This window comes from Hyalella azteca, unplaced genomic scaffold (assembly GCF_000764305.2).
Source record: "Hyalella azteca isolate HAZT.00-mixed unplaced genomic scaffold, Hazt_2.0.2 contig13077, whole genome shotgun sequence".
Taxonomy (NCBI): Eukaryota; Metazoa; Arthropoda; class Malacostraca; order Amphipoda; family Hyalellidae; genus Hyalella; species Hyalella azteca.
In genome coordinates, this window is record NW_025943012.1 from 1 (window position 1) to 23,292 (window position 23,292).

The window sequence follows — 23,292 nt, forward strand, 5'->3', positions numbered from 1 at the left end:
AAGCTGAAAAATTAGCATCCATTAACACTCCAGCTGAAAAATTAGCATCCATTAACACTGAAGCTGAAAAATTAGCATCCATTAACACTCAAGCTGAAAAATTAGCATCCATCAACATTCAAGCTGAAAAATTAGCATCCATCAACATTCAAGCTGAAAAATTAGCATCCATCAACATTCAAGCTGAAAAATTAGCATCCACAAACACTCAAGCTGAAAAATTAGCATCCACCAACACTCAAGCTGAGCAAGTGAATATCCACAACAAACCAATACTAGAAGGATAATTTGATAACAAATATGAGGTTTAGAGTCATGCGGTCAGACCGAGTCTAGTATGCCGCCAGGTTCGTCCTCATGGAAGTTCTGGGCGACGGTCTCCATCCAAGCATTGTCCGTGTTGCGAGGGTCGTCCACGTAGCCGCTGAACACTTCAACTCCTGAATACAAATAGTGTCAAGTTTAAAGAAAGTCTCTATGTATATCTAAAAGGTAAAGGCTTTCAAAAAGTCTCACAGTCCTGTGCCGTGTCAAGTTTAAAGAAAGTCTATGTATATCTTAAAGGTATGCACTCAATCTCACAGTCATGTGCCGTGTCAAGTTTAATTAAAGAAAGTTTCTATGTAGATCGTCAAGGTATGCGCTCAGTCTCTCAGTCATGTGCCATGTCAAGTTTAAAGAAAGTCTCTATGTATATCTTAAAGGTATGCACTCAATCTCACAGTTATGTGCCGTGTCAAGTTTAAAGATAAACTCTTTGTTTAACTTAAAACCAGAGGAAGGCACAACGATCCTTACCGAACTCTGAGGGTCGAGGACAGAAATCGCTTGGTAGACAAATTAATGGTTGTCGATGGGGTTTCGATCAATAAAAAAATAATCAATTGTATTTTTCAAGACTCTAGGCAATACTAATTTTTGCAGCAAAATAGAAAAGTTGGTAGACTTTAAATCTATAAAAAAAAGTTGAAAACTTTGACGTAAATATGATTCTACTTCATTGTAAATATGATTTAAACCAAAATCAATGTAAAGAGTGGAAAGATATGTATATAGCGGTTATATAGCGGTTTCAGCGCTTATTAGGCCGTAGGCCTGTCGCCGATTCTTAACATCGCAGAACATTCACAGCGTTTTGCGGTCTCGAACTCGCAACTCGTATCACTGCTCCAATTCTGCTGCGCTAAACCGCCCGGCCTCCTTGCCGATTCTGACCAGAAACTGACGCACAGAGCTGGAATCGAACCCGCGCCTTTCTGCTCCAATCCTGGTACTCTGAACTTTAACCACCGGGCCACCCTGCCCTTAACCAATGAGAAAACATTACAGCAAAGAAGTCTAATATTATTTGTGAATGTATTCATGGAAACAGTCTGTTGGCTCCAACTTTTTCTTAACTGTAAAGACATGAGCCAGAATTTAGACTGCATGGCTTTGGATTACTACATCATTGGCGACCGTTAATGTATCCCAAATTATCACAATAAATGACTTGCACAAAGAAACGTTGGTCCCACTGTTGATCCATCTTAAACAAACCCTTAATAGATGCATGTTAATTAACTCATCACCGACAGCAGGAGCATTGTTCTCACTATCAGCTGTTGCCTAGGAAGTGACGCAATTAATTTGGCAGTCACAGTGCTGCTCTCCGTTTTTTGGTGGCCGAGTTGTCAATATCCCTAAGAGAAGAGCAGCGGGTCGAGACCCACAACTGGATGCAAGAATTCTGGTCGAAATCGGCACGGTGGCCGGTTGATACAGAATCAGCTACCAGCCAACATGGCCTAATCAAAGGTGTCCTATATTCTATTATAGCTGTTAGAAGTAAAGACAGACACCAACACTGCCTTTAATGAGCGTTCCATATTCTGACAATTCCAAATCAGCAGGGTGGCCGAATGCCCACCGTTCAGAGTACCAAGAGTGTAGCAGCGGGTTGTGGGTTTGATCCCAGCAACTTGTGACAGTTGCGCGGTAGTCAATTGGCGCAGTAGTCAATGGTTGTTACAGCAATATATAGAAGCAGTGAGATACGGACTCGAAACCTTAGCAAGCTGTATGTATTCTGCGTTATCTGCAATCGAGAATATTTCAGATTTGTCTTATTTAACACTGAACCTACTTTTACAATAACGTGTTTTCGTGCAGTTTTGTCGGTGGCGGACCTTTTAACGGTTACACTGGTCATGCTCAGCGTGCTGGCCAAGAGCGTCGGGCAAGACCTCTTTTGGCTGCAGTGGATCGACATCTTCGTCCACTTGCCCCTTGGTGCGTAATATTGATACAATAAACTTTACCTACAGCCTGGCGCTGATTTTAATGTAATATAAACATAATTGTATATGCTTGAAATAATTATAATTTCAATTATTAATAATCAACTCGCAGGCTCGGTGAGCACAACGGCCTCCATCGTGACGTTGATGGCAGTAACACTGGAACGGCTGCTGGTCATCCGCCAGCCGATCAGAAGCCGGCGCTGGAGGACCACAAGGATCGCTAATAAAATATGTGTCGGAATCGTCGTCTTCAGCGTAGTGTTCAACGCGCCTTATTTCTTCAGTTACCGCATCGACGATGGCGTCATTGTCAGGACCGAATTTTCGGCATCAGGGTGAGAGGGGAGAGTTCGGTCCTCATGACCTTTTGCTGAGTTTAGGATATTAATCTCTCATGACCTCTTGTTAAGTTTGGGTCATTTATCTGTGGTCGCGCTGATGCACCGCCTTCGTCAACCACCGTCCTCAAGTCAAGGCCTCTCCCCTCCGCACATGCCGGCAATGGTCATATGCATACAAATCGAAATAATTTTTAAGATAACCCATCCTTCTGTTAGGGCCATGGACACTACTGTTGGGCCCTGTCTTAGCCTACCAGTAAGAGCGTGTCAGTTGGGGCCCAATTTCCCAATTTTTGAGAGGTATCAAATGTAGAGCGGCCGTACAGCGGGTGACGTAACGGTTTCTTTTTTGCAGGTACTACAACGTTCATAACTGGCTGCGTCTGATCCTCCTCGCCATCACACCTGGCGTGTTCCTGCTGGTAGGAAACCTGCTCTTCATCTTATCGTTGTCGAGTTTCGGCCAGAATTTCAGCCGCGGAACCGAGTCTGGCGACGCGTCGAACTCGCCGCCCGTCAGCAACTTTCAAAACTCGAGCCCTGAGCCCGAATCGAGGATAAAAAAAGCTCAAAGCCCCACGCTTGGAAATATCCCGAATGAAGGCCAAGTCGCGATATTTCAAACGGGAGGGCAACGCCGGTCTACGTTAGCCTCGCTGAGTAATACTGAAATAATGGTGCACATTCGCTTGCTACAAAGGGAACACGTCTCTGATGATCATGACGGAAAATGCAGCGGGCACGAAGACGAATACAGACAATCAGTGACCATCAACTTTCGCAAAATTAAATTCTGTGAGAAATGTAAGAAAATACAGAAGGAAAATGTTGCACAGAATTTTGTATTCGGTACATGCACATGCGACATCAAAAGAAGCATTTCTCTGCCTTCTTGCTTCGTCCAAATGAAACATGACTGTCTCGATGACGTTAGGAAGGAGAAAAACAAGAATTTCCTGATGTCACCTCGTTCGTCTTTTTTTGCCTCGAGCAAGAGAAGGTCTAAACAAAGACGATCTGAAAGGCACACATCCAACACGACGCTTGGTGAGCAAGCGAGTCAGGCTCATATGGTGAGTTGGACGTCCAAAAGAAAATTAAACCGATTTGCAGCCTTGGCAAAATCATCACGGAAATTTTGTTGTAGAAGACACTTCAACAATGACTGACAAAATGGTTTAGTTTCAATAAGTTTGTTGAATTATTCGACAAAAGAATGTAAATAAATGGCAATCTTAAATGCGGTACTTTATTTAAAATTTCTTTATTAGTTTTAATAAAAAGTATTTTCAAATCGTTGGTGAATAAGTCCCGCTCTTCATATACACCCTAACAAAAGTAAGAGTCGCCCCAGCTTCTGGTACTCCAACCAAATCAGAAGCTGCCGCGTCTGTAAATTTTCACACGAGGTTACCTTCAGGTGAGCACATACACGTAAATATCTAGCAGCTTACAGGATCAGGTGCTGGGAACGCCCCCGATCTCTGCCGCGTCTACGTCGTCGGTGTAACCTGGCCTGCGCGTCGGCCGGATGCCCGCACTCGTGGCCAGGCCAAACGGCAGAGGCCCACCCGCTCGGATCGCCATCGGACGGAGGCCCCTAGGTGTTGGTAACGACCAAGCAGCTTTCAGTATGAGCTTCTATCACCCCTGCAGGGAAGTTTATACCACCGATTACGGTAAGTGACTTAGAAGTTTTTTTGTACATCTAAATCACATTGACAAGACAGTGTGTCAGAAGTTTTATCTTTTCAGGTTCTTCAAACTCCTGGTGACGATCCTGATGTCGCTGCATTACTCAGCAAACTTCTTCCTTTACCTGGCCCTGAACAAACGCTTCAGCAGGCAACTACGTCTCATGTACGGCGTCTGGACCAGAGACCGAAGCTCTAACGGCCTACCAGGCTCATCGTCATAGCACCCGCGTCTACATCATTAAACTGTGGCGGCAGCGGCGGCGGCGGCGGGAGAGTGGTGGAGGCGTTCTTGGCCACCCTCGCTGACTTCGCCCATCTCCCTCCTCTTCCGGTACCTCCCCCTAGGCCACGACCGAAGCCTCCCCCCCCCCAGCGAGCGTGACGGCGCCAGAAACAACATTCTTTTCCTACTGACATCTGGATCGAAGCACCAACGTTCTTCCTGGATCATCATCATAAGCGTCTGGATTAACAACGGAAATAATCATGATGAAATGATGAAACATGAAATGATGATATGATGAAATGTAATAGAATTTATTATATAAAAATTAGAATGACATACAATGCGGAAAAAAACAGAACGCACCCCTGTTTCTAGTGCCTGAAAAAATTTTCTGACGAACACATTGGACGCTTTGTAAATCCTTAAATCGTTACCTTTACTTTTTTAGTGCTGAAATTCAAACCAAAAATCAATTTTGATTAGACTGTCTCAAGTGTCGAATTCCTAACATAACTTTCAACTAGTGGTTTATCAATGTTGCAGAAATCCATTTATCAGTAATTGAAGGCAGCCAAGGAAAGTTGGGTTAATTGATATATAGTGTAATTTTATGCTATCATAAGAAGACAGTGCACTCTGAACTAGAGCAATAATTTGCAACTTAAGCCACGACTAGAATACTTCCAGCTCTGAAGAAATGAACCCATGCAATAACATTTATCTTCTAGATTGCGTCGAGACTTCGAACATAAAATTTAAACTCTTAACTAAGAAAGTTGTCTATTTATCAAAATTTTCAATCACAGTTTGTGCACCACGAATTATACTACGTAGACAAAAATACATGTAGCTTGTCCACAAATGATTGCCCCTTTTTTGAGACCAATAATAGATCCTAATGCTGTAGAAACTGATTTTAAATGCAATCAATAACAGTCAGAAGGCGATGGTTTCTTGTTGAAAAAATGTTGTCGCTCCAAAATCATGGAATGATCTTCTAAATTTATATAGGAAGAGGCGTGATTATTAAAATTAAATTTTTCTTGGATCTTCAAGAGTTCTTGATTCATTCCCATCAGTTTGACTTATGGCTTCTCACGATATTTTAAATGATGATGCGCATTATGCTGAGGATAACCTTAGCGTAAATGATGATAAATCTTACCGAGTGTACAAACTATAAATTGTAACTCTCAAAACTATAAATTACAACTTTCATAACTATAATTACGATTCCTGAAACTATGAATTGCAACTCACGAAAGCAAATAGCAACTTTCACAACTATAAATTGCAACTCTTGAAACCATTAAATTCAACTCTCGACACTATAAATTGCAACCCTTAAAAATATAAATTGCAACACGTGAAACTATAAATTGCAACTCTTGAAACTATGAAATGCATGTCTCGAATTTATAAATTGCAACTCTTGTGAAACTATTTATTGTAACGCTTCAAAGCAAAAATTGTAAATCATGTTTAATTGAAAACAACACATCACAGCAAAACATTGCGCAGGTACGACAATGGAAGTTCTGGGCGACGGTCTCCATCCAAGCATTGTCCGTGTTGCGAGGGTCGTCCACGTAGCCGCTGAACACTTCAACTCCTGAATACAAATATTAAATGTACAGTATCGTCAGTCATGAAAAATGTATAGCGTCATCTGTGATAAAAAATGTACAGTGTAATCAGTTATATACAAATGCACATTGTCATTAGTGATGATTGATGTACAGTGTCTTCACTTATTAAAAATGAACCGTGTCATCAGAGATATACAAATCTTGCACACACTATATCAACAGTTGAAAAATTTTTATTAGCCAGGCACACACAGCAGTAAGAGTTGAAGTATCTTTATTTGTCAGGCGCATACAACATTGAGTTGGAGCATCTATATTCGTCAGACAAACATAACATTAAGAGTTGAAAAAGACCTTTATTAAAGAGCTCGGAGATCTGCTGTGTTCTGAGCTGACGCTCCTCGGGGCTGAGATCGTTGGCGTTCAGAGCTTCCTCAAGAAACTCCCGCCTCAACGTCGCCGACACCACCTGACACAAACGGTCAAATTGTCGGGATTGTTATGGAATATATTATTATTATAGCACCGACAAGCAAGGTGGCAGTACAAAACACCACTCAGTAAATACCAGTTAAGTATTAGGAATTATTGAGACACCAACAAATCTGATGGAAGTAACAAACGCCTGCTTGAAATGCACAGTAGTCAAATTTAGGGTATTTTGTTTCATCCACAAGTTAGGTGGCAGTGTAACGCATCAACCTGGACCGAACAGCAGTAAAATCAAGTTTGTTTGCTAACTTCACCACAGGACACTCTTGATGAGAAGTCACACCACAGGACACTCTTGATAAGAAGGCACACCACAGGACACTCTTGATAAGAAGGCACACCACACGGCACTCTTGATAAGGAGGCACACCACACGACACTCTTGATAAGAAGGCACACCACAGGACACTCTTGATAAGAAGGCACACCACACGACACTCTTGATAAGAAGGCACACCACACGACACTCTTGATAAGAAGGCACACCACACGGCACTCTTGATAAGAAGGCACACCACACGACACTCTTGATAAGAAGGCACACCACACGACACTCTTGATAAGGAGGCACACCACACGACACTCTTGATAAGGAGGGACACCACAGGACACTCTTGATAAGAAGGCACACCACAGGACACTCTTGATAAGAAGGCACACCACAGGAAACTCTTGATAAGAAGGCACACCACACGACACTCTTGATAAGAAGGCACACCACAGGACACTCTTGATAAGAAGGCACACCACATTACAATCTTGATAAGAAGGCACACTCTTGATAAGAAGGCATGCAACACACCCAAAAAATGTATGGAAGATAAGAGTAACCAAGTATAAGGACCCCTCACCTCGCCAGGGTCGACCATGCCCCCAGGAATGGCCCAGCCCCCGCCGTCACCACGTAGAATGCACACAAATTCCAGAACTGGCAGGCCGCTGCTTTCTGTATATAAATTCAAAACACTAACTCCAAGCTCGCATTAAGAAAAAAACAGTTTCAGTTATTATTGATGTATTATTTGGCTCATGCTTACAATCGCTGTTATCAACATAATTTTTTGTGGACTAATTGATTACATTTTTACTTTAATGTGCCAATGATGCCCGCTTTAATGAACATTATTGATCGACATTGATTCATCAGACATGTTACCTATAATTCAATGTATTTGAGTTGTATTCAAGTAGCTAGTCTTACACAGCACATAAAACATTATATTTAAGGAGGAATTCAAGACTAGGACCTAGGGTGGAATTTAAGAGAGGTAATAAATGAATAGTTGCGCATATCATAGTGGATCTAAAAATTTATAATTTCATTTTCGTCTTATGTATAGCTAATATTTTTAAACGGATCAAGGTACTGGGCTAGGTCGGTATTAATTATGAACCACCTTTCCTACATTTCCACCATAGTCACGTGGTATACCGTTCATGATCTTGTCCCCTGTCGGCGACCGCTTCCAGCGGGTGACGATGGGATCAGCGGCGTGGTTGGGTCCCCACCTGCCAAGCAGACCACGGCCACGAACTCCAGTGCGGCCGTGAGGGTTACTGTGGGCATTGGTACAATTATTTTAAATCAAAACATTGCACAGTATGCCATTAGATACCGTTATATATATATTTATATATATATTCAGATACCACTACCAACCGAGGGAGTCCATCAACAATGGCATAAGGAGCTTCATGAGAACGCCGGTCTACTTGTCCGTCCAGAGCATTCCATGCAGGAGAAAAGTCGGCAGCGCTGCAAGTGGATCGAAGTAGTTAAGCAAGGCGAATCTTAAATCATTCCAGAAAATATTCATGTTGTATAGGAACAAATTGCCTAACACAACATGTTAGACAAATAAAGTACACAAATTAATATTAGGAAAATTCAACAATTCATCTCTAAATACAGGAATTGTAGTTCAAAGCCATATCAACAAATCAACAAATGAGCAATTGATTTTGTTTAACTCCCTTAACAGAAATGTCATGAAATATTTCAAACATCTTTTATTTCATACAGAGTCTTTAAGCAAACTGCATGATTAAATTATTAATTACATTGTGTAATTCAATTATTTGTGTTAACCAATTAGGCCTATTTATAATATTTATTGATTCAAGACCACATCCAATTTAAACCTTATAATATCTATGAAACATCCTAAATTTTGAAAACAATAAGAAGTTAAATCTTATTTTAGGTTGTGAATGTACAATTCAATATGAACTGAAGCTGAGGAAGGTTCAAGGCAGTCTGTTCTTTTGACTGACAGAGAAGTCAATCAGAAGCAGAAGATGCTGATGAAAAATGTAACATTACCTCCTATGCATAGTGGCCAAAGAGAAATTTTTTGTTGCCCTCTCTCAAGTTCATTTTTGAGTCCAAGAAGTAGACAAGTGAGTATCTTGCATACGTACCAGCATTATCATATATAAGAAATAGATTAAAATATTGAGCAGATGAGGAAATTAAAAATGAACTGTTTCTAAAAAATCTAGTTTCACTTTCCTAGTTGGCAGTTGCCACTATCACTATGCCACGCAGCCACTATGGCAACTTCTTTCAATTAGCTTGTCTTAAGATGATGAGGATAGAGGATAGGCATGTTGTTTAGGTGAAATAAGATGAAAAAAAGATTTCAGCAGCCAATTATTAATGTACTGTATGCGGATAAAGTTTTGTGAACACATTTTTACAAAAGGCTCAATTTTTGACAAAAGTACCTAGTACCTACTATTTTTATGCAGCCTTTTATTCTAAAAATTTTTGATACAAAGACCATAGTGGCAAAGCAGAGATTTTTTAGAATCAGCTCATTTTTAATTTCCTCATTTATTCAAGATCTAAGCCAATTTCTTATGTATGATGATGCTGGTATCCATGATACTTTACTGGTCTACTTAACTATCACTATGCCACGCAGCCACTATGGCAACTTCTTTCAATTAGCTTGTCTTAAGATGATGAGGAATGAGGATAGGCGATTTAGGTGAAATAAGATGAAAAAAAGATTTCAGCAGCCAATTATTAATGTACTGTATGTGGATAAAGTTTTGTGAACACATTTTTACAAAAGGCTCAATTTTTGACAAAAGTACCTACCTACTACTATTTTTATGCAGCCTTTTATTCTAAAAATTTTTGATACAAAGACAAAGAAAATTTGACAATCAATAATTTACAATGTGTGGTTCTTAACTCTAAAGTCTAAAGTAAGCTCACTCGGGTAATTTGTCAGCATAAGGTGGTTGCTTGAGGATGCTAGGGGCAGTGTAATCTATTGGAGAGTAGCCTTCATCTGGAATAGCCCAGTCCACATGCTTGACAGAACGTTGAACCTGGAAAAAACATATAATGTACATAAACATTGCAATTTAGAAATAAAATGCATATGAAAGTAAAATTAATGAAATCAGTCAAGAAAATTTATGTAGTTTTTATGTCACACGGTGGTTAGCTACAAGTACGACTATTTTAGTATTTAGGATTAGGAAGATTTTTTGAACTGTTGGTATGAGTTATGACTATTACTCTATTAGTATTACTAAAGTATTAAAGTGATTGACTTCCAAAAATATTATTACTACTCCACACCTCGGTCTTTGGGTATAATCCCACTGCACACTTTTGATGTAAAGATGCCATCAGGATTCCGTATTTACCAATTGATAAAGTTTTTGATGCAAAACAGGTAAATACCATTACCATCCACCAGACTGGTGACAAGACTTGCTTTGAACACTGCGAACTGGAATCGGAGGGAGGAATGTGCATTGCAGATTGAACAATGACGCTACTGTTGCGTAGCTACAGTAAAAATAACGTCAACAAACCGCAGTCAATTTTGGGTTCGAACTGCCGGTTTTGTGGCAATAATTGAAAATTTGTGACAGCTTCTATTCTCTGAGTGGGTGAAGTGCATTTGATCCATCGATTTACCATCACGATCACGGATATATAAATAATGTTCTTTTGCCTGACATACCTGTTGTATACAAATACTATTACATTTTCAATTTACGGATTTTAATAACCTAAGCTGTTTTGATCGCGCTGGAAAGCAGTGTCCAGTTTCATTTGTAGAGAAGATCGTTTTTCATGAAGGCGTACGAATTGCACCTTACCGGGACCAGGCAATAAGTCCAGCAGCTATCAATTCTCAGTCAATCCGTCAGTTATGCCTATGGAAACGTCGGGTTCGAAAGGTCGGATCCCTTGTGAATCAATTCACGAAAAGTACAAGAATTGCACCTGACCGGGACCAGCCGACCAGGCAATAAGTCCCGGAGCTATCTCAATCAATCGTCAGTTATGGAAACATCGGGTTCCAAAGGCCGGATCCCTTGTGAATAAAGTCACGAAAAGTTTAAGAATCGGCAACAGGCCATAGGCCTATTTCTTCAGTTCAGTGCAGACCCTCCTATTCTATATTATAGTGTTTCTGGCAAAGTCATCGGAAAACGGAAATTGGCATTGACAGAACGATGCCGGAGCCGGTAGTGGTTACCTCACCGCTCGGCGCTCACACGGGTGGATAGCTAGAGGTCTCAGGTCAGCATAGCCCAAGTCCACACTCCACAGTGCGATACTGCGATTCATATACCTTCCCGAGCGTAACGCAGCCGGGCATCTTCACGGCTTTCGACACATTCCTAGCGCCCAGCCGCCCACCATAACAGCGCCGTTCAGTCACAGGCACTGCGCCGCACTGGTAATTACAGCGCCGGAGCACAACTGGCCGGAGCGCAGCAGGCCCTACCGCAACAGCTAGGTACTCGTACTCCTAACTTCCTAAGTCCTAACCTAACCTGCGCCGCCTGTTGTGCTCCGGCCCTGTGGAGCAGTGGCTGTGTTGTGCAAAGCGGATTTACTGTTAGCCGGACTGCCGGAGTTACCCACAGCTCATTGATCTGAGGCTCAGAGGCTCTATGGAGAGGCTATGTGTAGATATTGCATGCTGATTGTTGGCGTTGGGCCCAGGGCCTGTTCATGAGTCAATTTTGTTACCCACGGGCCACGGCTGCGCTCCCGCTCACACAACATAAGGATTGAGTTTAACAAATTTTAAATACCTATTTACTTGCCAAGAAGCATCAAGCAAGAAGAACAACAAATATTTACTTACATTATTTATAGATTTGTTTAGACCAGTACCTGTCCCTATAGCGGTATAGCCTATAGGGAGGAATTGTTGAATTAATGAAATTAGACAGTCACAGTATAGTCTGTTTAGTCTCATAATGAAGAAGCAGCATAATCCAAGCAAGGGCAGGGCCAGGGTGGCCCAGTCCCCACTCCCCAGTCCAGTGGTTACCGTTACACCGTTACACTTACAGTTCACTGAGTTGTGAGTTCAGACTTCAGAGTGCGATTGCTGATTGGTCATTGGATTGGAGCAGAGAGGTGTGGCCCAAGTGATGTGGGTTTGATCCCAGCTCTGTGCACCAGTTTCTGGTCAGAATCGGCAAGAAGGCCGGGACCGGCCCGACCAAGCGGTGAAGCACAGCAGAATTTGTAGGTAGCTGTGAGTTGTGAGTTGTGACTGTGAGTTCAAGACTGCAACAGGCTGTGAATGTTCTGCAATGTTAAGAATCAACTACAGGCCTACCGGCTACCGCCGCCTACGGCCTAATCAGGCCCTAATGAATGCTGAAACCGCTAATTAATAATAAGTCTGAATAATATTATAGATCAGCTCTAAAATGTCAGCAAAAGATGAATGAAGAATATTAAAATATAGCTTCAGACTTTTATTTCCCATATGAAATACCGTAGCGTAAATTACCGTTATATGCGCTTGTTCATATTGGTATATCCATTAATAGCCAGCTTTAATTCTACCATGAGCCTGAAATCCCTGATTATTTTTTAATATTACTTGTAATAGTGAAATTAACTAAATTAGGACCAAAGGTTCCATCAATACCAAGTACCGGTACCAACTTTATTCTTTTAACAAATAAACACTACAATTCTAAATTCTTGTTTCAATCTTAATAATAGGATAGATTGAGCATTAATTTAGCTATCTATTTGAAATTTCATGATTAATTTATTTATTGATTGCCCATCTATACTGAAATACTTCTAATGAAGTTATGATGTTAAATGTTAATACTGTGTATAATTGTGTCATGTGTGATGCTCTTAAAAACGTATGTTTTTTCTTCTCAGGGGATATTGAATTGTGCTTTTTATTCTAATTAACTGATTGCCTCTAACTTCACCACAATGCCTGCATCTGTAACTGTGATGCCTGACTCTTTTTTGTACTTTGCATTTGGCTCTAATCTCCTCACTGAGAGAATCCACATTAACAACCCATCAGCCACATTTGTGGATGTTGCTCGTCTAGATGTGAGTACTCAACAGACAACAACCATCAATTTGCAGTAAATTTAAATTATTGGTATCAAAAATTCATATCATACTACTTGGCAGTTGGCTCTCTGTAAGATAAGTCTTTAATTTCATTGGTTTAAGTATATACATCTTGCATTGATAAAATCAAGCATATATTTCTTTATTCACAATTCACACTCTCAAGCATTCCTAAATTATTTGACCAAAAATCCTAAATTTTCCTAAAATATTTAGCTATGAAAATATTTTGTTTTAATTTAAACTAGCATTATAATTCTACCAAAATAATGTAATGGTAAAAATCCTGTTATGTTTTCCAGCTTCAAGTCTTACACCATTATTAACATTTCTCATTTTGTTCAGGGATATAAACTGGAATTCAATCACTTTTGCAAGCGATGGAAGGGAGCGTCAGCAACTGTGAACCCAATCAACTTTGACAAATCTGATGCCAGAAATGAGACTGAAGGTTTGGCTGGAAGAAATGACTCTGCAATGGACCATGTTTGGGGCGTCTTGTGGAGACTCAATCAAAGTGACATGCCACATCTGGATGAGTAAGCTACAGCTAATGATTCCTAATATCCTCAACTGCCTGAAATGATTTGGATTGCCTGGACTGTATCATGCTACTGGGTGTGGTCACAGCTCAGGAGTTAGAATATTTCTTATCTCACAATGCATCAAATGAAAACGTTGACATGACTTGAATTATGCTCGGGTAAACATTGGATATAAATTTTAAGTTGCTAAGAGCTCATATTTATGTTTCTTATATAAATTGGTTAAATATATACTGCTGTATTTTTGTATGAATCATTATAGGCTTACATAGGCTTTAAAATTTCGTTGTGCATTTGCATTTTAAGTTTGGAAAGTATTTTTCTTTTTAATTCTCTCATATCACATGGCATGCTTCACTAACATCTGACCTGGTTGCTTCAGTTGAAGATCACTTTTCACCAGTTCACAATAATTTACTTTGTCCAATAACCCTAGGAGTCAGGTCCCAGAAATCCTATTATTATTAAGTTCTTATTAAACCTTGTTCTTTCTTGATCAAAAGTGTATTGTTCTTTGTGTCATGGATTGAGTTTTCACCTAATTATCTTTGGAACAGACAAGAAGGTGTTCAGCTGGACAGCGCTGGCGAGCATGTGGGTGTGTACAAGCCGCTGCTAGTGGACGTGCTGCTCAGGTCTACAGGAGAGACCGTACAAGCCCGCGCTTATCGGATCATCCGACCCCTTGAGCGTGACCGGCGGCCATCCAAAGTTTACCTCGACGTCATCTGCAGGGGGGCTGAGGAACACGATCTCCCGCAGGTTGGGCTGGGAATTTATGCAGAGTGGAGCTAGGAATTTTTCTGCATGTGTAAATTTCAGAACTTTTATCATAAGAAAAAATTGAAAACTATCATTCTGAGAACAATCAGGTCAAAAATTTTTTTTCCTGAAAATGGTTAACAACACATCCGGTGAACAGCCGATAAACTCCATATCCTGAGAACAGCAAATAAGCATTTTATTTTGAATAAACAAACGTGAGGAACTTTCCATCCTAAGACTAGATGAAAAACTTTTAAAGCCTTTTACCCTTGTACTATAAAAAATGGATTGCTGTTTCTGCTACATGTTGAGTTTAAATATGTGCAACAAGGAAAACGTTCCACGTTTCTTAAATTTTCTTTAATATCTACTAGAAAATGAAATTTATCAATAATTTATCTAAACTGTGGTTTCTTATTCACTTTTCATTAGCCAGAGTTAAATCAGTCGCAATCTCTGTTTTTTATTCTTCTTTTTCTGCCTGTGATATCCTATTTAAACTATTTATGGATTATCTCCAACTTGGATTATGGGAGATACATTAATAAATTATCAACCATTTCGTAAATCGCAATTCAGAAATAACTAGTTTAAATTGAGAATAATAACAATTCAGAAATATACTATTTCCTTGACTCTGAATTTAGCGTGTTACATTACAGCTATCATTTCACAAAAGTTCAGCCAACAGCTATTATTTTGTGATGTGTCTGATGATATTGCATTAGTTTGTGTTTGTGCCGCTCAGCCGCTCCTTCCCTAGACAAATAAATTCGAAACACTTTGGTGACGCGTTAATTGCATTGGAAAAACGTGTAATAATCGTTATTTCAACACCAGTTGCCTGGTGGGTTGTTGAAGCCTTGCTATATTGTGAATTTACTGCTCATTTGTTCATCACTAACGATTAGGTCTGAGGTGGCTTGAGCTGTTGTATTGACAATCTCAGGTTATGCATCTTAAGGGCCCGAGTTTAATATCCATACTATCTAACCCCACATCCTCAATAAACAAATAAACACACACATCCATATTACCAATGAGCTACTCGAGTGATAGAAGATTCAGTTCATGTTCGCATCGTACATCTTTATTCAGTTTTTTTTCAACTGCTCAAGTGAATTTGTGGCGATTGCTTAGTTTTAATATAATACAAATTTTATAAGGTATATTTTGAGTGTGCTTTATGTGCCGTTGTCTCTACTCTGAAAACTGGATGCTGCGAACGACTATACCGTAGTTATCGGCAGTCCAAAAGAGTTCTGAAATAGAACATTTTCAATTAATGGGAACTCGGCATTTTATCACATGAAGTATTGCCATTATTGAAATGAATATATTTTTGTAATGTCTGATAGGTTAGAACTTTAGAAGGTANAATATTTTATATTTATATTAAACTAGTAATGTAACTAGCATGGCGAAGAGTTTAGTGGTCTATTATTTAGGACTGTTTAACGATGCGGCGTCAACCACAATCCCTCGTCAGGTTGTAACTCAAGTTACATCCAGACGTTACAGCGAGCCATTCCGCCATTTGCCATGTCCTTTCGCTCTTTAATAGTGAATGACATTCGTTCTGTCCTACGAGAGGTCGCGTCGTTGCATCTGCATTGTTTGAGTACATACTTCAATATTTTTCATTTCATTCTCATGACATCTGTTTTAATTATTATATGCGTGCCAATAATAATATAATAATAATAATAGCGGTTTCAGCGTTTATTAGGCCGTGGGCCTGTCGCCGATTCTTAACATCGCAGAACATTCACAGCATTTTGCAGTCTCGAACTCGCAACTCACTGCTACAATTCTGCTGTGCTTAACCGCCCGGCCTCCTTGCCGATTCTGACCAGAAACTGACGCACAGAAGTAGTTTGTTCTGACTGCCAGCGCGTTTTGACTGCTTACGATCTGGTCAACGTAGGATTAACTCAGAATATTAATTTCTCGAATAAAAGTTGTGTGTCATGCAGGCAATTGGCCGTTAGTTGAAGACATTCAAATTTCTCGAATAAAAGTTGTGTGTCATGCAGGCGATTGGCCGTTAGTTGAAGACATTCTAGTGTGTTGTGTTCTGCTTTAGTTATTTGATCATGTTTCACATGAGGATTGTTGAAGGTGAAACTCGTTTCAGATTGTTACTATCTCACGGAGTTGAGGTCCTGCGGAATATCATAGCTTTCCCTATCATGTCTGATTTAAGGGCGTTTTCTCAACATGCGAAAAATGCTACATTTGTTACTTCATAAACGTTTATGTAAGATCTCATTCCAGATCTAAATGTAATGAGTAAATATTTTAATTTTTCAACTATCTTCTCCCTAATGAATAAGTGTAGAGTACTAAGTGTAGAAGTAACACACAACTAGCTATTCATGCTTTAAAGTTTACACATTATTGCAACGCTTATAGGATAGAAGGAATTGGCAAAGATTATTAAATTGGAATAGCCGGAAGGTCTTCGATGATAATGGCAACATAGTAAGCCTCGCTGCGTTGTTAAGTTGAATCTCTTCTGTACTACACGACTACGTTCAGGTTTGTAAGTTGTTCCAAGAAAAAGACCTCATCTTGAAATACGTATCGCGGGAGGTCAGCGGTAATGGCAACAAAAATCTCGCTGCTTGTAACCTTTTACTCATTTAGTTAGAGTTTAAGATCACGTTTGGTAGCAATTTTCTCAGTTGACGCTCTTGAAATACGAATCTCGAGAGTTAGGTGATCTTGGAAAGGAAAGACAACAAAGTCTAGTCTAGACACTTCTCTCTATTCACGATTACGATCAGCTGGCTGTGTAGAAGCTATTATTCCTCCAATAGACGCTGTTTTGAATGCGTATCTCGGAAGGTTAGATCTTTGAAAGGAATGGCAATAAATGTGGTCAGTCACGCTGCGTCTAGTCAAGTTTATTTTATTAACTATTATGATTAGGTTCAGAAGTAATTCCCCCACTAGACGCCGTCTTGGAATACGTATCTCGTTAGGTTAGCGGATCTTCGAAAGGAATAGCAACGAAATTATTGAGTCTCGCTGCGTCGTAGACGGGCTTGGTGAAGGGGTAAGTACTGGATGAGAGGAATGGATACACGGCCACTCCTCTTCCAAGGTATGCCGTCCAGAAGCCGAACGAGCCCAGGGTTATAATGTGGTGGTCGCACTGCGCTAACAGGCTCATGTCCTCCGCTGCTGAACCTGTCCAAGAATGAGCCTGTACTGAAAAATTAGAATTGACGAATGTGCCATCGCTGAATGCAAATACTACCAGCTGGCATAGATTTTAGTGATGTGACTTAGCAAAATAGGTAATGTCAAAGCAAAAAATAATGGGATAACTACAGGGAAGATGTCGGCGCATGGGAATTTTCAGAAAGTAGTTCATATAAATATTAATTTCTCAGCCTGGCCCTTAATTTTAAAAAATAGACACAGCTATTGATCGCTGACTGATGAAACTTGTGCAAATTTGCAACCACCTCCGACATAATTCTAGGAGAATCAATAAATCTCACCTCCGCCTTCAAATAATACGCTTCTCACTCTGACGTATTTATAAAATATATTATGAGCTCTTTTCATGTTGTCTGACGCCACCACAAAGATAACGTTAGGGTAACGTTCTAAAAAATAATTGGTTGAACGCCGCAGGTAACGTGCATAACTTGCCAGCAGATGCTTCGTGTGGAACTGAAATAAAAAACGCGAGTGTATAAATAAATAACTGCCGGTCGAGTAAATAATTAATATTAAATAAATAACCCAGTCTTGACTATTGTTTTGAGGAATTAAAATATCAACTCTCCGAGACGCAGAGTGTAGATAGTACGTTGTTGTCAGCATTGTGGACTAACATATATATAGTCCTTCGCTGATTCTAAATATTGCATAATTTTCTAGCTATATGGGTCTCGAACCCAGAACTCACTTTTCCACTCATGGTCGTCTAAATAATTTGACCACCCCTAGATAGCAATACATCGAATTTTATTCGAGTATACCTGAATCCTAANTTGTCAGCATTGTAGACTAACATGTCTATAGTCCGTCGCTGATTCTAAATATTGCATAATTTTCCCGCTATTTGGGTCTCGAACCCAGAACTCGCTTTTCCTATCTTGGTCGTCTGAATAATTTGACCACCCCTAGATAGTAACACATCGAATTTTATTCGAGTATACCTGAATCCTAAACTAACCGATTATATCTAGAATACCGGGACCGAATAATGCCTGATTAAAATGTTCATTCTGCTTATTTTGGCTCACGGTTTGCGTCATGGGTGGCTCAGTGGTGGCAGGGTGGTTACAGGGCAGGGTGGCCCAGTGGTTACAGTTCAGAGTACCAAGATTGGCGGGTTCGCGCGGGTTCGATCCCAGCTCTGTGCGCCAGTTTCTGGTCAGAATCGGCAAGGAGGCCGGGCGGTTAAGCACAGCAGAATTTGAATCAGTGAGTTGTGAGTTCGAGACCGCAACATGCTGTGGATGTTCTGCGATGTTAAGAATCAGCAACAGGCCTTTGGCCTAATAAACGCTGAAACCGCTATTATTATTATTATTTATTTTGGCTCACGGTTTGCGTCATGAAGTCGACGTAGTCAGTTAGCCGCACGTGCACTCCGACCAGCGTGACGGGCTGCGTGTGGTTGTAGGTTAGGTTCTCAAGGCGAAGCCGAGCCTGCTCATCATGTACTCACTAATGAATAATGGGAATTTTGATACTTGGGAGCAAAGATTTAATTACAGAATGTGCCAAAGGATATATTAGACACTCCGTACTTATTCAGGACATAAAACGGTTTTCTTAATTGTTGGTCAATTATTGTAAATTAATAACATGATTGCATTAATTAATGTTGGTAGGAAACACGGTTAGCTGAGAGGTTAGTAAAATTGACTAGAACAGAATGCATTATTATTAATATTTGGAAGAAAAACACAGAAACGTGGATGAAAGGAATAATGAAGATAATAGAACAAAGAACTTCTTGTAAAATTATGCTTAACGTCAAAATTTTTATCAGTATAAGTGTATCGAATTCAACTGTAACTGGCATTATTTGTTTACTTTGTCACAAAAATTGAACTAAGGGTAATGCTGTTTTTTTAGCGCATTTTTTCATTTATGGAAAAAATGCACTATTGTGCTCGCCATGTCCGTCTGTCCGTCCGTCCGTCTGTCTGTCTGTCCGTCCGTGACTTCACGTTTACATCGAAGAGAAAATGCGCTCTCTGTCACTCACTGCAGTGAGTACTGAGTTATATTTTTTTATTCTTTGGTTGTAGTCAATTTGTATAGATTTGTAAACTGTTAAGGAAGAGTTCACCGTATCTCGTGCATTGAGTCCGCAACGAACAAACAATCAATATAACGACAGCGACTCAAACCTATAATTCAATTACTCCAATTCACATTTTTATATAATCTCAAAATGTGTGAAACTTAAACAACTATTTTTAAGTGTGAAACTCTTAGACGTTATACAGATAGGTCCGAAAATCCCGTTTACCCGAAAGTGAAAACAAAAACTCAGAAGCAGTTTCACCTTTTTGACAATTTCGTCGCTGAATGTGAACTCTTGCAGAACTTCATCGCGAAAGGCGTTGAACAAGCCCACCTCGAATGGATAGTCTGGGCATCAACGTCAACTTTACATCACAAAGATGAGAAATATTTGGACATGAACTGGAACATAGACTTTCCCGCGATAACATTTCCCTTAAAATGTTAACCCACACTTGCAACTTTGCCATGGGTGTCAGAATGATGATGAAGTTTTTGAATTTCAAAGATATTTCTTTACAACCTCGTAACTAGCCTGGCGTTTGATAAACAATTATCAGAACTCAAGATTGCCAAGCGGTTAAGATTGTCTAGATTAGAGCAGCGAGTAGGTGGTTCCAAAATCGCAAGTCGTGAAAATTTTGATCGAAATGCGCAAAATGGTTGCGATTTGCGAATACATAAATATTTAAAAACATAGGTATAATTAATATTATATACAATATTTGTGTAAAATATTAACAAGTGGCAAAATGTCTCAACGCGTATAATATGCTGGAAGCGAGAGTAAGCGAGTTTTTTTTTTGCTATGTTGTTATTCCACTCGAAGAAGAGAGTCGAGTGGAAGCTTCATTAGCAATTGACATTAAGAATTTAAAAGCAAAGAAAATGCCCTGTAAATTTACAAGATCTCAAACGAAATCGTTTCGGAGAATTTAAGTTTAATCAGCATGAAAATGAAAATATAATAATACGAGTATGAAATGAATAAACATAAGTGGTATGAAGATGTAATTATAATACTTTTTATACACCTTATCAGAAAACGAGAAATCTGTTGTATTTATAAGCAGTAAACGCTAAAAATTACAATAACATAATAACAAGTTGTTGATTGTGGCTGAATTTTTGATATGAATATATTTATTCAAGTAACATCATTATTGAATGGTTACTCAGAATTTTTCTGAATGGAAGTTAGATAACTAGTAACAACAAGCTCTTCCTAATAATATCACCGTGGCAATTCACATACTGACTATACTAGTGCAGGGCTCAAAACACGACGCTTATATTCGGAGACAGTAGTGGCGGCCAGTATAAAAACAGACAGTAGTGGCGGCCAGTTAAAATACTAACCGCCAATATTTACCATGCTAATGTTTTCGTTTTCAGTAGCTGCTAATAGACACGGGATGACGCAATAACTCTGTAGACTAGGCCAGTATAGCACGATAATTGGAGCAGTTAGCATTTGAAAATCCTTCTGAACGCCTCTCGTGGCCTCGCATAGAGACACTACTGGCCATGGAAGGGTCCAGCTTCCCTTTACCAAAGGCAAGTATCATGAAAATTAGTTACATTTAGTCCTTGAAAGTTGTACTTGATGCCACTACTATGTCGGTGTATAAGCACCCTAACTAGTGAGCTCCCTAACTTGTGTTAGTTACGCTAACTAGTATAAGCTCCCTAACCAGTGAGGCTATTGTACGACAGTGCTCACCCCGCAGCAGGAAACGATGCGGGCCCAGCAACCCGGAGGCGGCAAGGTGCGAAGTCTTGTATGTGAACGCGGCGCCATCGAAGTCCCGGCGCACGTCAAGCCAGTCACGCGTCCTGACTGATGTGAAAGCGGTTAGTAATGTTGGTGTGTTGGTTTAGAATAGATTATTGTGTTATTTATGGCTACTAATGATACTAATATGACTAAAATAGACCACTAATGATAGTGCAGTTGATGAATTTGGGAACAATACTAATGCGATGCAATCCCAGGTTTTGCTTTTGAGTGGATTTGCGATAACAGAATTTGCGTCGCAAGTTGCTTCAAGTAAATATATCGAAAAATGCAGATTGATATTTAAGTCTTACGACTTAACTCTAAATTAGTTTTACTAGATTAGTAAATATTATTAAAAATACATAAAGTCGAGCCCGGCAGCGGCGTTCAAAGTTCACACAAATAGCTACTGTCTCTTTACTCAAATCTATAACGGGCATTGTTACTGAAATGTGTACACCAAAGCGCATAATTTCATTAGAAAATTTTTTCGTAACGGGACTGCTTACACTTCTTGATTACTGGTATGGAGAGCTTCTTGAAATAAGGTTGTAGTTCTCGGTAGAAGGCTGGAGTGATGGCAACCGTGACGTTGTAGATTTTGTGGAGGGCGAAGAGTGTCGCGTACTCGCCCATGAGGTTGCCAAGTCGTCCATTCGGCCAAGCGTACAGCTGCGGCAGCTCCACGCCGCGCCACGGCAACCGCACGGCCGCGTCTAGCGCAGTCAGCGGCGGGGGACGGTCGTCGACGCATGTGTTGCATGCTGTGTCCCGCTGAAACTTCTGTCACGTTTGGTCAGATGATTTTAGTTGTCGACTGAATTATCACTTTTTTATCTGCTATGATGAGAATAAAATAACGAGTTAGCCAGCATAGAAGAATTAACATATAAACTGTAGGCTATTGAATTACCTATAAAATTCCTTTGTTTAAATGGCTCATAAGCCAAGAATTTAAAACAAAGAAAATGCGGATCAAATTTTTTTTCATTCTATAATTTTGTAACTTTCGGTCTAATGATGAAGCTGGTTTTCGATAGATTTTCATTTAAATATGAATGAATTTGCTTAAATTTTTAATTGTTATTAATTTTTCAGCCTGTATCGCGAATACTCGATTTAAAGGATAAATAATTTCACTCGCGATTCAAGGCACGAAAACTAATCATTGACAAATTTCAGACGCGAAGCCATACTCTCAAAATTTAATCAGTTAACGAAAAAAAAAATCGAGTCTCGAAATGAGACGAAAAAGTTTAGTCACGTTTATCAGTGTGACAAAACAATCAATAATAATAATAACGGTATCAGCATCGATGATTAGGCTACTGCGTCTGTACCCGATTCAAAACATCGAAAATGTGCACAGCTTGTTGTGGGTCTCGAACACGCAACTCACTGCAACAATATCCACAATGAATAACCCCGGTTAACTTGCCGACTTCGACCAGAGAAGTATTTTGTAACGCTTACCCAAAGTGTATAATATGACATATGAGTGCAAAGTAGGGAAGTATCTTACCCGTAGTATACCAAGCATAGGCCGGAGATCGAGGCTGGTTTCTTGAAGAGTTTTGTTGAGGAGGTCGAGCGTGTGCGTTCTGTTGATATCTTACCCGTGGTATGAAATAGGGAAAAAATAAGGAAAAATCTTACCCGTAATAGGGGAAATATCTTACCCGTAAAGTAGAGAAATATTTTACCCGTAGTATACCAAGCATAGGCCGGAGGTCGACGCTGGTTTCTTGAAGAGTTTTGTTGAGGAGGTCGAGCGTGTGCGTTCTGTTGATATCTTACCCGTAGTATGAAATAGGGAAAAAATAAGAAAAAATTTTACCCGTAATAGGGGAAATATTTTACCCGTAAAGTAGGGAAGTATCTTACCCGTAGTATACCAAGCATAGGCCGGA

The 23,292-nt window shown here is 39.8% G+C and overlaps 4 protein-coding genes across 4 annotated transcripts; 2 read left to right on the forward strand and 2 right to left on the reverse strand.

Annotated features, from left to right (window-relative positions):
• Positions 1–2,155: 2,155 nt before the first annotated feature.
• On the forward strand, positions 2,156–4,516 carry LOC108674746. Its single transcript, XM_047883496.1, has 4 exons — positions 2,156–2,271; positions 2,392–2,617; positions 2,979–3,696; positions 4,379–4,516. The coding sequence occupies exons 1-4, from the start codon at positions 2,190–2,192 to the stop codon at positions 4,514–4,516; spliced, it is 1,164 nt and encodes a 387-aa protein (XP_047739452.1). The 5' UTR covers positions 2,156–2,189.
• A 211-nt stretch (positions 4,517–4,727) lies between these two features.
• Positions 4,728–10,537, reverse strand: LOC108674747 (ADP-ribose pyrophosphatase, mitochondrial-like). The gene is made up of 8 exons (XM_018162717.2): positions 10,226–10,537; positions 9,854–9,969; positions 8,288–8,383; positions 8,060–8,184; positions 7,479–7,573; positions 6,490–6,604; positions 6,072–6,158; positions 4,728–4,783 (listed from the first exon to the last, which is right to left on the reverse strand). The coding sequence occupies exons 1-8, from the start codon at positions 10,403–10,405 to the stop codon at positions 4,728–4,730; spliced, it is 870 nt and encodes a 289-aa protein (XP_018018206.1). The 5' UTR covers positions 10,406–10,537.
• A 2,273-nt stretch (positions 10,538–12,810) lies between these two features.
• Positions 12,811–14,375, forward strand: LOC108674748 (gamma-glutamylcyclotransferase-like). Its single transcript, XM_018162718.2, has 3 exons — positions 12,811–12,988; positions 13,358–13,551; positions 14,115–14,375. The coding sequence occupies exons 1-3, from the start codon at positions 12,863–12,865 to the stop codon at positions 14,350–14,352; spliced, it is 558 nt and encodes a 185-aa protein (XP_018018207.1). The 5' UTR covers positions 12,811–12,862; the 3' UTR covers positions 14,353–14,375.
• Positions 14,376–17,039: 2,664 nt separating this feature from the next.
• On the reverse strand, positions 17,040–22,983 carry LOC108674749 (galactoside alpha-(1,2)-fucosyltransferase 2; the record flags this gene model as incomplete). Its single annotated transcript, XM_047883497.1, has 7 exons — positions 17,040–17,517; positions 17,835–18,009; positions 18,892–18,996; positions 19,865–19,950; positions 21,326–21,442; positions 21,892–22,165; positions 22,905–22,983. Coding segments are annotated over 7 exons (1,048 nt in total), but the record flags the coding sequence as incomplete, so codon positions are not given.
• Positions 22,984–23,292: the final 309 nt, after the last annotated feature.

Coding starts and splice junctions, on each gene's coding strand:
- LOC108674746 (XM_047883496.1), top strand. CDS start 2,190: ATGCTCAGCGTGCTGGCCAAGAGCGTCGGGCAAGACCTCTTTTGGCTG. Junction 2,272..2,391: donor CTTCGTCCACTTGCCCCTTG/GTGCGTAATATT, acceptor ATCAACTCGCAG/GCTCGGTGAGCACAACGGCC. Junction 3,697..4,378: donor AAGCGAGTCAGGCTCATATG/GTGAGTTGGACG, acceptor TTATCTTTTCAG/GTTCTTCAAACTCCTGGTGA.
- LOC108674747 (XM_018162717.2), bottom strand. CDS start 10,405: ATGCACATTCCTCCCTCCGATTCCAGTTCGCAGTGTTCAAAGCAAGTC. Junction 8,185..8,287: donor ATTGTTGATGGACTCCCTCG/GTTGGTAGTGGT, acceptor CAATGCCCACAG/TAACCCTCACGGCCGCACTG. Junction 6,159..6,489: donor CTCCGAGCTCTTTAATAAAG/GTCTTTTTCAAC, acceptor ATTTGTATTCAG/GAGTTGAAGTGTTCAGCGGC.
- LOC108674748 (XM_018162718.2), top strand. CDS start 12,863: ATGCCTGCATCTGTAACTGTGATGCCTGACTCTTTTTTGTACTTTGCA. Junction 12,989..13,357: donor TGGATGTTGCTCGTCTAGAT/GTGAGTACTCAA, acceptor CATTTTGTTCAG/GGATATAAACTGGAATTCAA. Junction 13,552..14,114: donor GACATGCCACATCTGGATGA/GTAAGCTACAGC, acceptor TCTTTGGAACAG/ACAAGAAGGTGTTCAGCTGG.